Source organism: Psittacula echo (genome assembly GCF_963264785.1).
Source record: "Psittacula echo genome assembly, chromosome: 6".
Taxonomy (NCBI): Eukaryota; Metazoa; Chordata; class Aves; order Psittaciformes; family Psittacidae; genus Psittacula; species Psittacula echo.
In genome coordinates this window covers 72,232,051-72,244,282 of record NC_137743.1, presented here as the reverse complement: position 1 = coordinate 72,244,282, position 12,232 = coordinate 72,232,051, and the positions used below count along the sequence as shown (strand labels likewise).

At 41.7% G+C, this 12,232-nt stretch overlaps 1 protein-coding gene across 1 annotated transcript in view; it reads right to left on the bottom strand.

The window, feature by feature from the left end:
• Positions 1-12,232, bottom strand: part of PARD3B (par-3 family cell polarity regulator beta) — a gene marked incomplete at both ends in the record, with an annotated part of 424,820 nt that overhangs the window by 23,925 nt on the left and 388,663 nt on the right. The window contains one exon of the mRNA XM_080620282.1: positions 3,208-3,287. Coding sequence (XP_080476408.1) covers positions 3,208-3,287 — 80 coding nt within the window. The remainder of the gene's footprint in view (positions 1-3,207; positions 3,288-12,232) is intronic.

Below are 12,232 nucleotides of genomic sequence, written 5' to 3'. Positions count from 1 at the left end.
ACCACGTCCATATCAAATGTAGCTCAGTGATTATATAACCCCATTTTCAAGAAGGGGAAATGGAAGACCCAGGGAACTACAGACCAGTCAGTCTCACCTCTGTGCCTGGCAAAATCTTGGAGCCGATTCTCCTGGAAATCTTCTTGCTCCGGCAGGGGGATTGGACTAGATGATCTTTTGAGGTCCCTTCCAATCTCTAGCATACTGTGATACTGTGATAAAGCATGCTAAGGCACATGGAAAAGAATGAGGTGCTTGGTGACAGCCAGCATGGCTTCACTAAGAGGAAATCCTGCCTGACCAATTTGGTGGCCTTCTAGGATGGGGCTACGGAACTGATGGATGGGGTAGAGCAGCTGACATCATCTACCTGGACTTGTGCCAGGTTGGACAGAGCCTTGGGCAACATGGTCTAGTGTGAGGCATCCCTGCCCATGGCAGGGAGTTGGAACTAGATGATATTAAGGTCCTTTTCAACCCTAACTATTCTATGATTCTATGATCAAGATAGGGACAGGAAAGGACAAGACAAGGAGGGGAATAAACCCACAGGCATGAAATCATGAAATACTACTAGGTAGAATGGTGGGGAGAAGAAAGCAGCTCTTCGAGGAAATATTATCTCTGTGTTTCTTTCTATTTCTTTCTTTTTTTTTAATAATGCTGCCCATTAGAGTAGTATTCATGGATCCTCCACTGAGAATAAGTTGGAAAATGGGTAGTTTTTACCTGGATTCCTTTAATACTCCTGGGCAGTCAGCCATCAGAAGAAAAGAAATCACTCATTTCCATTAGTGGCTGGCAATGAGACTATATCCTCTTCTTCAGGATTTAGACTTCACTGTAGCAATCTCGTCATTTGTGATTGCCAGGGCTTAATTACTGCAGTAACATGAAACTGCAAAACTTACAAAACCTAAGTATAAAAGGCAGCAGTGGATTGCTGGACTGCAGGCACACCCAAGGGTGCACTGTACCAAAGCTTTGCTCCTACCAGGGAAGAAACCCTCTGGAGGCACAGCAATGCATGGCCTGTGCGCAGCAGCGCAAGTGCTCGGATCAGAAAGCACACACAGCCCTGCTGAAGTGCAGGCCCTCACTCTCTAGCATGATCTTAGGCGCTGAGAGAAATGACACTTTTCACGCTGATCTTCAAAAGCTTATTGAATGTTTGGATGACTTCCTGAAGGGTGAGACCCAGCCAGCTAAATACTCAAACCTGTTAGAAAACCCAGAGTCATGTTTCCAGCAAGTCTTGGTTTTGGGAAGAATAGACCTATTTTAAACAAAAACCTCAAAATCCCAACCAAACCTATCCCCCGTCCATGAAAACGCAGGGTGCAGAGTACCCCCTAAGGTACACGCACCTAGGGGACACACCAAGGATGCAGAAGGTTTGAAAAGGAACAAGATAGAAGGAATACAGACAACACTGCTGCATAAAGCAAGGGCACATCTACATCTGCATTGTTGTGCTCACTTCTGGTCATCCTCGAAAGGAATACCAGTGAAATAAAAAGTATTCTGGATGATGGGAGCTGAGACTTCACTGGGAATTTTCCATTTTATAAAGACTGAAAAAATAAGGTTGATTAGCTTTGAAGGGAAAATGAATAAAAAGAGACATGATACAGGAATATGAAAACTGCTGTAGAGAGTTACACTGGGCACCAACTGCTAATTTATTCTTGTAATTCACAAGGAAGTACTCAACAAAATTGGAATTTAAAATAGATAAAAAAGAGTGTGCATAATTAAACTACACCTAACTAACCTGCAAAAATCACTGCTAAAAACATGAGAGGAGACCTGAGTATTGGAGAACTATGGAAAAAGATGGCTACTTACCCAGGAGAGTAAGAATACCCACAGTCAGTCAGGAAATACGTACAAGACACTGCCTGAAAGCAGGCTTCTGTTAGAAAAGCCAGCTACTGCACAGGATGAATTTCCGAAACAATGGCTGACACAAATATTGTTTGAAGGCAGTAACTAAACTACAGACAAGTCCTTCAGTTTAGAAACCACGTACATTAAAAAACACCTACAAACATCCAGTGATGTCTTGTGATACAGCCTCTATATATTGGTTTCCAAAAACATCTTTGTATTTTCATCTGGAATTGGACACAGCATTACAATCAATGTCTCCAATGACACCTTTGAATGTAAACAGTGGAAAAAGAAGCAAATTCACTGATTTCCTAAATGCCAGCATTATTTCACAATGAAGAATCTCTTCTTGCTTTTAAATAGCTATTTTTGCTTTGCCTTTGCAAATTACCTTGCTCGTAGGACCAAGAAGTGGACTGGGCAACCCCGCTAAGGTCTTTTTTAGGCCTCTAATTCTAAAAGGGGAATATTTTCCTATTTTTGTTTTCCTCCCACTATATTTTCTAGCATCCTCTTGTTCCCCTTTCTGGCTTGCTACAGCTTACACTCTGCTATTAGAACTCCCATAGAAATGGGACTGAAATCTCTGAAATGCTTCCTTTTTGTTATGCCCCGCTGGTTTCATACTAGAATTACTCTTCATTGAGTTGATAAGGATTAAAAATTAAAAAAAGCCCTCAGAGAATTCACTCTCATTTCCACAGTGCTCAGTTAAAGCACAGAGATGCTCTACTGGAACAGGACTGCTAGTCAGTCAGTCCTTGCAGCAGCAGTGGGACTTCAGTGGCTGTGGCTGTTGCAGTGGAGGCTTTCCACAGCAGTACTCTGTCAATGCCAGCTAGGATTATATCATAGAATCATAGAATGGTTTGGGTTGGAAAGGACCTTAAGATCATCAAGTTCCAGCCCCCTGCCATGGGCAGGGACATCTCACACTAGACCATGTCTCCCAAGGCTCTGTCCAACCTGGCCCTGAACACTGCCAGGGATGGAGCATTTAAACTCAGTCATTTATGCCCTGCTATGACCTGTTATAACTTCTGCAAAGCCAGTTTCCTCAATGTCATGTTCTCTACCTGTGGATCATGACTCTTGCTGACATGTTCAATGCAAAACCTTTTAAAATACATAAATTCAAAAGTCCATATTAAGAGTACAGTTATAAAGATGGCACTAAATCAGCAGCATAAGGTGGCAAGACAAAACTGCAAATAATATCTCATGCTGGAGCCCGGATATAGCTGTGGGCTGAATCCCCCACCCACTGGAGGGAGGGTGAATCAGACTGTGTGTGTGTGAGGCTCAGTGCCATACCTGGGTAAGGATGCATACTGCCTTTCCACCCCCTCGAAGTGGAGATTGTATGAGCTCCCATCTGGACCTTTTCCAGGCACCTGTGGAGAGGAGAGTAATTAGAGATGAAGATCAATTATGCAGCCCGGCTACTAACAATGCATCTCAAAATGATAAGCAGAGAACACATGATGCCGCAACATGCCAAAATCAACAAAAGAAAGGCAGGGGCTCAAAGAATATACGAATGCCATACATAATCTTATCACTGCTAACAAGAAAGGCTTCCGTATCAAAGAGCTATTTAGAACAGGTACATTCTTCAGAGCCTTTTCCTTGCCTGTGTCCTAGCTGCAATACTCCTCCCCTGACTGGCCTTTCTCCTAGAATTCAGTAACATGAGCATGTAACCTAATTAAGCACATCCCTTTTGATTTCTGTGTCATAACTACTTGAATCAAAGCTAGCGTCTTAGTATCAAGTTTGCAGATTTTTCCCCTCTTTGTGCTTTGCTCAAGTATAAACCGTGGTATAAACAGGCTTTGCTTGCATTCTTAACACACACATAGAAACTTTCCCTAACGCCACTGCAAAGCTAAGTATCCCGCTGGGAGTTAAGTGCATTTATCATGCTCTGGTGCCATTTCAAAAGTGAAGCATTAGTGCACTCAGTCAAAATGCCAGCTCGCTGCTTGGTTTGTTTTCAAGATGGCAACTGGAGTTGGCTGGAGAGTGCAATTCTATCAGGAAGGCTCCAACTAGGGTACAAAATGGTGAACTTCAATGCTTTTAGCACACAGGAGCTCTCCCAATTTCACTCACTCAATGCCTGCTGATGGCCCAAAGTGTTAAGAGCCTTGTTAAAATGGAGCTATTAGTCTTTTCCTCCATAAATGCAGAAGGCTCTGACTGCCTTCAGTGTTTCCTACATTAGTATGTATTCCTATTCTGGTGCTGCTAGAATCAGCAGTTTTATAAAGCAATATACTAAAAGGCCATTTAAAATCCCCTTCCCCTTTTACAGATTAATAGCAGAAACGAAGATTTAATGCCTTTTCAAACATTTTAAACAATTCATTAAAAAGAAAAGAACAAATCACACAAAGCTTTCGACAAATGCCTGGTTATAAAAAGAGAAAACAAACAAAAATTAATTAACATGTTTTTCACATTCTGCAGGTTAGAGTACATTCCTGTCAGTCCTGTAATTTATGCACAATACGCCATTTTCACTGAAGATATGTGTAAGCTTCTACAATGGGAAGGGTTGTGCACTCAGGCATAGCTTTATCTACCTTTACATAGCATTTCTGTGTACAATCTCTTATGGACCGATTACACAAGCCAAGGTCCAGTGCAAAGAGAGGCACCACCCCTTGAAGCTACTACGCAAGCTTAGGAATTATTCCAGGCAAACACCATTATACACTCGCCACTCAACCAATACCATGCAACATCCAAGATACTCATAAGTGAAAAAGATTTTTTACCACAGATCTCTTGTTAACTCTCCTTTATTAGACTCAAAGCAGAAAGGAGCTCTCATGGAACTGATGGCCACAAGAAATAACACTTCTCATTTGAAATGACCCATGCTTTAGCCGTGCCTGACTTTGGACAAGCGAAAAATAACAATAATTGCCTTACATTTCAAGAAGAGGGCAGTAAGCTAAATGGATCATTCATTCATTTTTCTTTTTTCCACCAGGAAAAGCAACATGTAGAGAGAATTTATAGAGTCACCTAGGTGAAGAGTCACAGCCACTTTGGCTGTTCTTACACTGCTAATTTCATTAGGTTGATGATTTCCCTTAATTCACCAGGTACACTGGCGAGACAAGAGCCTCCAGATTTCTGCTGTTTTATGAGGAATGAGGAGGGGAAAAGAAATGAACATATAATTTGGTTCGCTCAGCACAAAAGCCACGTAGCATACAGTCTACCTGCATGGCTGTAGATAGGCTGTTAATGATGTGCAGCAGCAAGATGTTTCCGAGCTAAAGGATATGCCTGCTAAGTGTGCATTTGCAACCTTGTGCAAGTTTCCTGGTGATGACTCTCGCACCTATCAGGAGTAACAGCTGCCAGTCAATGTGCAGAAACACAAACAGATTCGGAATGGAGCCAGCACCCATCACTGATCCCAAAACTTACACCACTTACCAGAAAGTAAAAAATATTTACATCGCAAGCCCTTTTTGCAGCCTGAAAACACCTCTTTTCCGATGGCTTCCTACAGACCAAATAGACGGCGATACCCCCTGCCAGGTCTGTTTGTATATATGATTTGAGAGACAGTTACCATAGAAACGCCCTGGCGGTGGATACACAATTTTGCTAATTTGGATCCATCGAGCGGCTGAGCCTCTACACCCTATATAAAACCCCAGACGCCCTGGAAAAGCATGCTCTGGCGCTGCACAGCTAATTAAAGACGCCACCATTTCTTCTCCTTTCCCTTCTCCATCTGTCCATGCAACAGTACAAATGTATCATCGCTCAGCCACCAACAAAATGGTGCCCAGAATAAAACACTACCCCAATGAAAGGAGGAATGGCGAAAATGGAAATACCTCCTTCATACAAGTTATTTATGTTTCAGAGAGAGTCAAAGCAAAGGGTTCCTTGCTGTCTTTTACAACAAACTGAACTGAAAACCAGTGTGAAAGGTACTAATTAACAAGATCAGAATTCTCCTCCTTCCCTGAAATAGGGTGTCTGCAGCTGGCCCTCAGTCCAGGTGCAGAGGTCTTAACCACGTAGCTAAGAATCACAAAATATTTAGGCGAGCACACAGTAATCTCAATAAAAAAGGATTAAACCCTGGAAGTTCTATCAAAGCCAAACGGACACTGACCACGAGGTGACCATCAAGGCGTGGGAGCTGATGGAAGGGGTGGTACTTATCTGAGCCCATAATGGAGGTGGCTGGAAAAGCTTTTGAGACCAACACCCCAGTCAGTAAAGAGAAGACAAGAAAGCAGATGAAATACACTTTTCACATATGGTAATGCACAACCGAAAGAATGATCCAAAACATGCTCCTGTATTTTTAGGGTTTAAATTAACGACATCAACTTAAATATGAGCCATCATTATGAAGAGATCATCTCAGTCTAAAGCAGCCTCAACTAACAAGCAAAACATGAATATGCAAAAATAATGGGGTAGAGATAAACACAGAAACAGCCATCATCCCATCAGTGCAATTAAAAGAGCAGCCTGCTTAAACTGAGGAAAGGAAATGCTATCTTTATCAAAACCCAACAACAAACAATTCATGAAACTTAACTGTGGCAAAGTGTTGGTATGGCCAAACCCCCTGTAGAATCGAAAATTAATAAACTGGACACACATATGAATCAAAACAACCAGCATCAGGTTAGCAGAAGACAGTAAAGCCTTTGACAAGTAGAAGAGAGGTAAAGCCTTGAAGAGTCAGCCATTCCCTAAAAGGGAGAACAGGCAGAAACTTCTGTAGCAGCAGGTTATTCTCCTTATCGCTCCTTTGGGAATCCTGATGACATTTCTGAAGCATATAGCAGTGGTCACACAAGACAAATGGGCAAGACCCTGCATCCATATAACTCAATACCTTCAGGGTCAGGATTTTCTGTGTGCCAGAAAGGCATTTTTTCAACACAGCTAGTAACATTTTTGTTGTTCAAATCTCCTTTGCTGAAAACCAGTAATTTCCATTAGCAAACAAGATTTCTGTTACAGAAATGCATCACTTCAGAGAAAATCCTATTACACCTCTGCAGCTTTAATGAAACCCCAGCCAGTCCTCAGCAGCAGGACCAGGCTGGGGGAAGCACAGACTGAGTTGCGACATGAGCACTGTGTGCTGCTCTCCAACTCCACAGCCTTCAGCATGGGACCAATGTGACAGGTCAAAAGGCAGAGAAAAACAAGTGCAGGCTGGGCTCTCTCCTCTTCCCTGGACAAATGGAATGGAATCCACATTTGTTTCAAAACACAAAACCACAGAAGGATTCATAGTGTCACATTTCACATGGAGATCCCAAACACACAGAAAGGGAAAGCAACTACAAAGAAAAAGAGAACACAAAAGCTGTGCGGGTGTCAGTGCAAGCTCTGTCCCTGGCAAACACAGCAACTGCAGGGCACTTTGAGGAGTTTTCCAATACCCAGAAGCGATGAGCTACAGCAGGTATCTCTATCCTGCCAATTCTCCCTAGGAAAACATCCCAGGACAAAAAAACCCATAAAGCAGGTGATGTAAACATGCACTTGCAGTTCAAGCCAGACCAAGTATCTTAGAGGATTCAATATTTGCAAGTAAATTATAAGGCTTAAGTAAAGCATACCTGCAGGCAGGTAGCTTGAAATAAGTCTAAGATTTGCCTACAGGAAAATTCTGGGGCTGTAGAATAACAATTCCTTAAGAGCAAAGAAGGGATTTACTTCATCCTGAAGCTTGAGACTCCCTTGAAAACTGCAGAATAGTGCAAGAGGCCGTATTTTTCCCCCAGGAGACACTGCATTTCATTCCTCCTCACCTGCCTTATACTGCCTTCCTCCTGGAGCACTTGTTAAAAGCTAAAAGTCCAGCTGCCAGCAGGAAAGCCTCCCTTGTCCCTTTCATATGGATCAAGGTGTTTGGGGTCAGAGAGCCATTGCAGTATGAACAGTAACAACTACAGTGACCTTTTTTGAAGTTTTAGCTTCATGAAGACAGAATCTACTTTTTCTTGTGCATTCACACACAGCTCAAGGTGAGAGTTACCCCACTGCAAATGGAAGCCAGCAGCAGCTCCTTGCCCCTAGTAGTGGAGACACATTTGGCAAGGACAGGTGTTCCTGCCCATGGCAGGGGTGTTGGAACTAGATTATCTTAAGGTCCTTTCCAACCCTAACTATTCTATGATTCTATGGCAGTGTGCTTTCACCTGGGGCTCTACCTCCTCCCAAAATTCCCACTTGAGCCACTGGAGCTCCCTGCTCCAGATCCATCCCAAGTGAAGTTGACACTGAAGACCTAAGACCGTGGGTACTGCTCATATGAAAAAGAACAATGCAGAGCCGTTTCAAGGGTGGCTGTCTCAGAAAGCTGCAGTCACCGTTCCCTCTCCTGCAGCTATTTTATTTGAAGCTGCACATTGAAAATTTCAATCATCTTTGCAGAGATCAGTTTGTTAAAAAAATCGTTTAAAGCTTCTTAACTAGCTATAGAAAAACCACTGCTCGGAGTCAAAAGTTTCACACTCTTGAAAAGCAATAATACAGAGTGGGTGTTGCATTCAGGCTTATTCATTTTTCACTTACAGGCTAAACATCTCTTTTGCCCTTTTAATTTCTCCTCCTAAACCTTCGTTTTCCCCACTTCTGAACAATAAGCCTCCTCCAACATTTCAATTACCATTAAGATCAGAAAGAAAGTGAGGTAAGTAGCAACAGCTTAACTTCATCAAGGCTGATGTGATTTTTAGCTATACACTTCTAGACCCAGTGCAAACCACTGCTGACTTTGCTTGAGTCATGCCTGATTTAAAACTATGAGAGATAAGGAAGAGCTTATGAAGATGGAAGTCCTGGGACTCCTAACTTTTTCACTGTGCACACATCGAGAGTCACTTGAGCTTGTGCAGTGTGGTTTTCTCACCATAAAAAAAATGTCGTGATACTACCATTGTATTTTACATGACCGACATGCACTAAAAGACAGGAGTCAGCAGAGCAAGGCATGTGCTCTGCCATCACCCAAGTGTTTTGAAAATGCCACCCACTTCTGAGTTTTGCCTGAAAGTCTGTGTATAAACATGGCAGGCAGAGCTGCTGCATTGCTTAGTACATTTTTCAATAGTCTTGTGATCATCGGCAAAAGGACTTGATTCAGATGCTGGTTTGACCTCTGTTCTCAAAGCTCTTCTTTTGTCTGCGAGCGTTTCTAATCACATGGGTTGAGATTCAGCATGCCAAAAAGAGCCGTGGTATAACGGAATTTGCCCTTTAACCTTCAGGTCTCCCCTCTGCTGAGACACAGTTGGTTTTTGTTTTCAATTAAGTGAAAACTGAAGAAACACTGAGAGAGGTAAAAGTGGATTTGTTCCCCACCCCAGCCTCAGTGTTTCATGCACAGGTGAAGCACCAAAATTCATCCACTTTATTTTTCTTGCATTTAAACAGTCTGCCTGGTTGTAGGCACTGCAAGTGCAATTTCAGAGCATGATTTGACTCACTAACACCTTCTTTAGCTGTTCAAACAGAGGTGGGTTATGTAAGGCAGTGAACTGGATGCTCCATGTGAAATGGAGGAAGTTGATGAATGAGGTCTTCTTAATCACTTGCTGCTGCGATATCCTAATTATCCCACCCTCCAAGACCTCCAGCATTTCCACAGAAAACATGTTTTCCTCCATCCAGCTTTTTAATGTTTTGCATCAAAGAGTAAAAATTAAAAATTCTACCAGTGTCCACAATTCAAAAGAATTTTCCTGATGTTTTCCTTACATACACAAAGAGGGATGTATTTTGCTTTCCTGGTTTTGCAAAGAAAGTTGAAACAGTGATTTTGCGTTATTATAACACTCATCATTTCTCCCTCTAATTTGGATGGTTTTTAATAAAGCTCCATTGATTCCACTGAAAGAAATCCCTCCTGGCAAAAGCAGAACACACATGCTGATTGCTAAATACGCAGCAATTATCATATTCAGCAGCGCACTTTAATATCTTATTTATAGATGTATCTATCTATAATTTGCTTTAATTAAGTTGCATTGATTTTAACGACAGAAGCAGTCCTCAAAGAAGAGTCTAATGTTATATGAGCCCATCAGTACTTCTTTACCATTGTGTAGATATCAGACAGCACCTTTAATACTTCTTTTTGATAATTGTAGTAGGGCTTTTCTTCGCTAAGTGGCTGCAATAGCAAACCAAGAAGATACTCCACGGGAACTCTCAAAAACCACCTCCATGGCTGGAAAGAGAGCACTTTCATGTTTCCTGTTACAAACTTGCTTGTAGGACAGTTGCAAGCACAACTGCAGTATCTTCCCAGCAGGTCTTGAGATACCTTTCAGTTCTGCTCCCACTCCATTTTACAGACATCTTGGGACTGTAATTGTTAGAGGTTCTTCAATCAGGGGCTAACACCTTCAAAGTTTGTTTTGGGTAGTCTTGCAACTTATATAAACTTTTGTATTTTCTTGTTAACAGAATATACAGGGAAGATACTTTGGGAAGATGAATTAACAGATGCCTAAAGCTGCCTGCTCACAGCCTAATCATGATCAAGCCACCATCTCATAGACTCCTGAAGTTCTGTTTTCTGGGCTCAGCCACAGGGAATATTGAGCCTTCTTTCTGTTCAGTACATGCTCACTTTAAGCATTTGATACTAGTCTGGTTTTGAGGTTATTTCAAAGAACACTGATGCTATTATTAAACTGTGATTAAGTTTGTCAAAAAACATCTTGAAGAACTAAAGGAAGGTATAGCTGCACTCCTCATAGAGTTTCACAGCCTTGGTTTCTGATGGGTGCTACCACATACCTTGGCCCTGATTCAGGAAAGCACGCTAAATACTGATGAGGGTCGTTTGTTTTAATTTCAATAGCATTTGATTCCTCTTGGAGGCATTCCCAAAGCTGACATACACCTGCATCTCTCAGTGGCTGTATCTCCTTTTTGGGTGAAAATACACAGGAAAAACATTTATATCTCTGTATCCTGAACACGTCTTCACACATTTGAACACAGCATTCTAGTGATGATGATCTTGGCATCTCCATCTCTGAAGTAACCCTGTAAGATATTACTGGTTCATATCAACTGAGGATCTATCTCAGAAAAAATTCAGGTAGCTTTATAACGTTACTTATGCAGATCTTAAGGTATCATTCACTGTTAGTTTTGTTTTTTTTTTTAAGTGAAAAACAAGTGCTGGCTTTTTCAATAACTGCCTTTCGGAATATATCAGCACTAATTTTATAAGCATTGTTCGTATTAAAATGCAAGTGCATGATCTCAAAGGAAAAGCACCAAAGTAGCAATGCAAGTACATTTTCAGTTTCTGGTCATCATTTTTCATTCACTGATTATTGCTTAAGTGTTGATTAATAGTTATGTTCATGCTGCTAGAATGCATTTCCCTTGGGTGAGAAAAACATCCTTGTCTTAAGGAAAGAAGAGACAGTAATCAAACCATCCTTCCTCTTCCCTGTAAGAAACAGATGCACACTCCAGAGTCACTGATGATCCTGGTTTTGCTGGTGAGTAGTTTTGAACATTTTCATGTAGAAAATCAGCTGTATGCAATCAGAGCACTACTTGGTTGGTCAGATTGCTAGGCAATTACATGCTCCCCTTCTGCCTGTCTCTCTCGACACATATATATATACATATGTACACATATATACACATATACACACACAAATGTCCATACTTACAGTCAGTGTCCCTTCTCCCTATGCAGTGAACACCAAGAACACCGATGATGGCAGTGCTCCCATACTGGAAGTAAGCAGGGCTGATTATCTCAGGATTTACTTTTCCTCCTCAGTAATGCCCTACCTCTTGTTCAAGGAGGTGAAACTAATGGTTTAGATTTAGAGAGAGCGGAAAATTCTCTATAAAGGCAATAGACTGAGGGAAATACAAACACAGATGGGAACTTTAAAAGGGAAACAGGCTGTTCCCATAACAGTTTAAAAACATGGCAATTGCCTTAGCTTAGAAGAAAACAAGCTCTCAGCATTTGCTGTATCTTGCAACACTAAGAAGAGAGAAAATAGCAAAGATGGAGGTGAAGCCAAAACTGCAAAGTGTTTTTGTGCAGCCCCACAAAGATAATATTCTGCTTTCCGAACCTCAGCTCTGAGATCCCCCGATCCCTGGTGCTGGAACACTATGGTTTCCTGTGACTGTGCAAAATGAGATCATTTCCTGGCCTGTGTCTGTCTCTGTGGGTGGCTTCTTTTTCCATTAGTCATATAATATGTTTTGGTTAATTCTACCTCTTAATTGTCTTTAATGAGCACCAGATTTGTGACACCCTCACTTGCAAGCCTATTCTCAG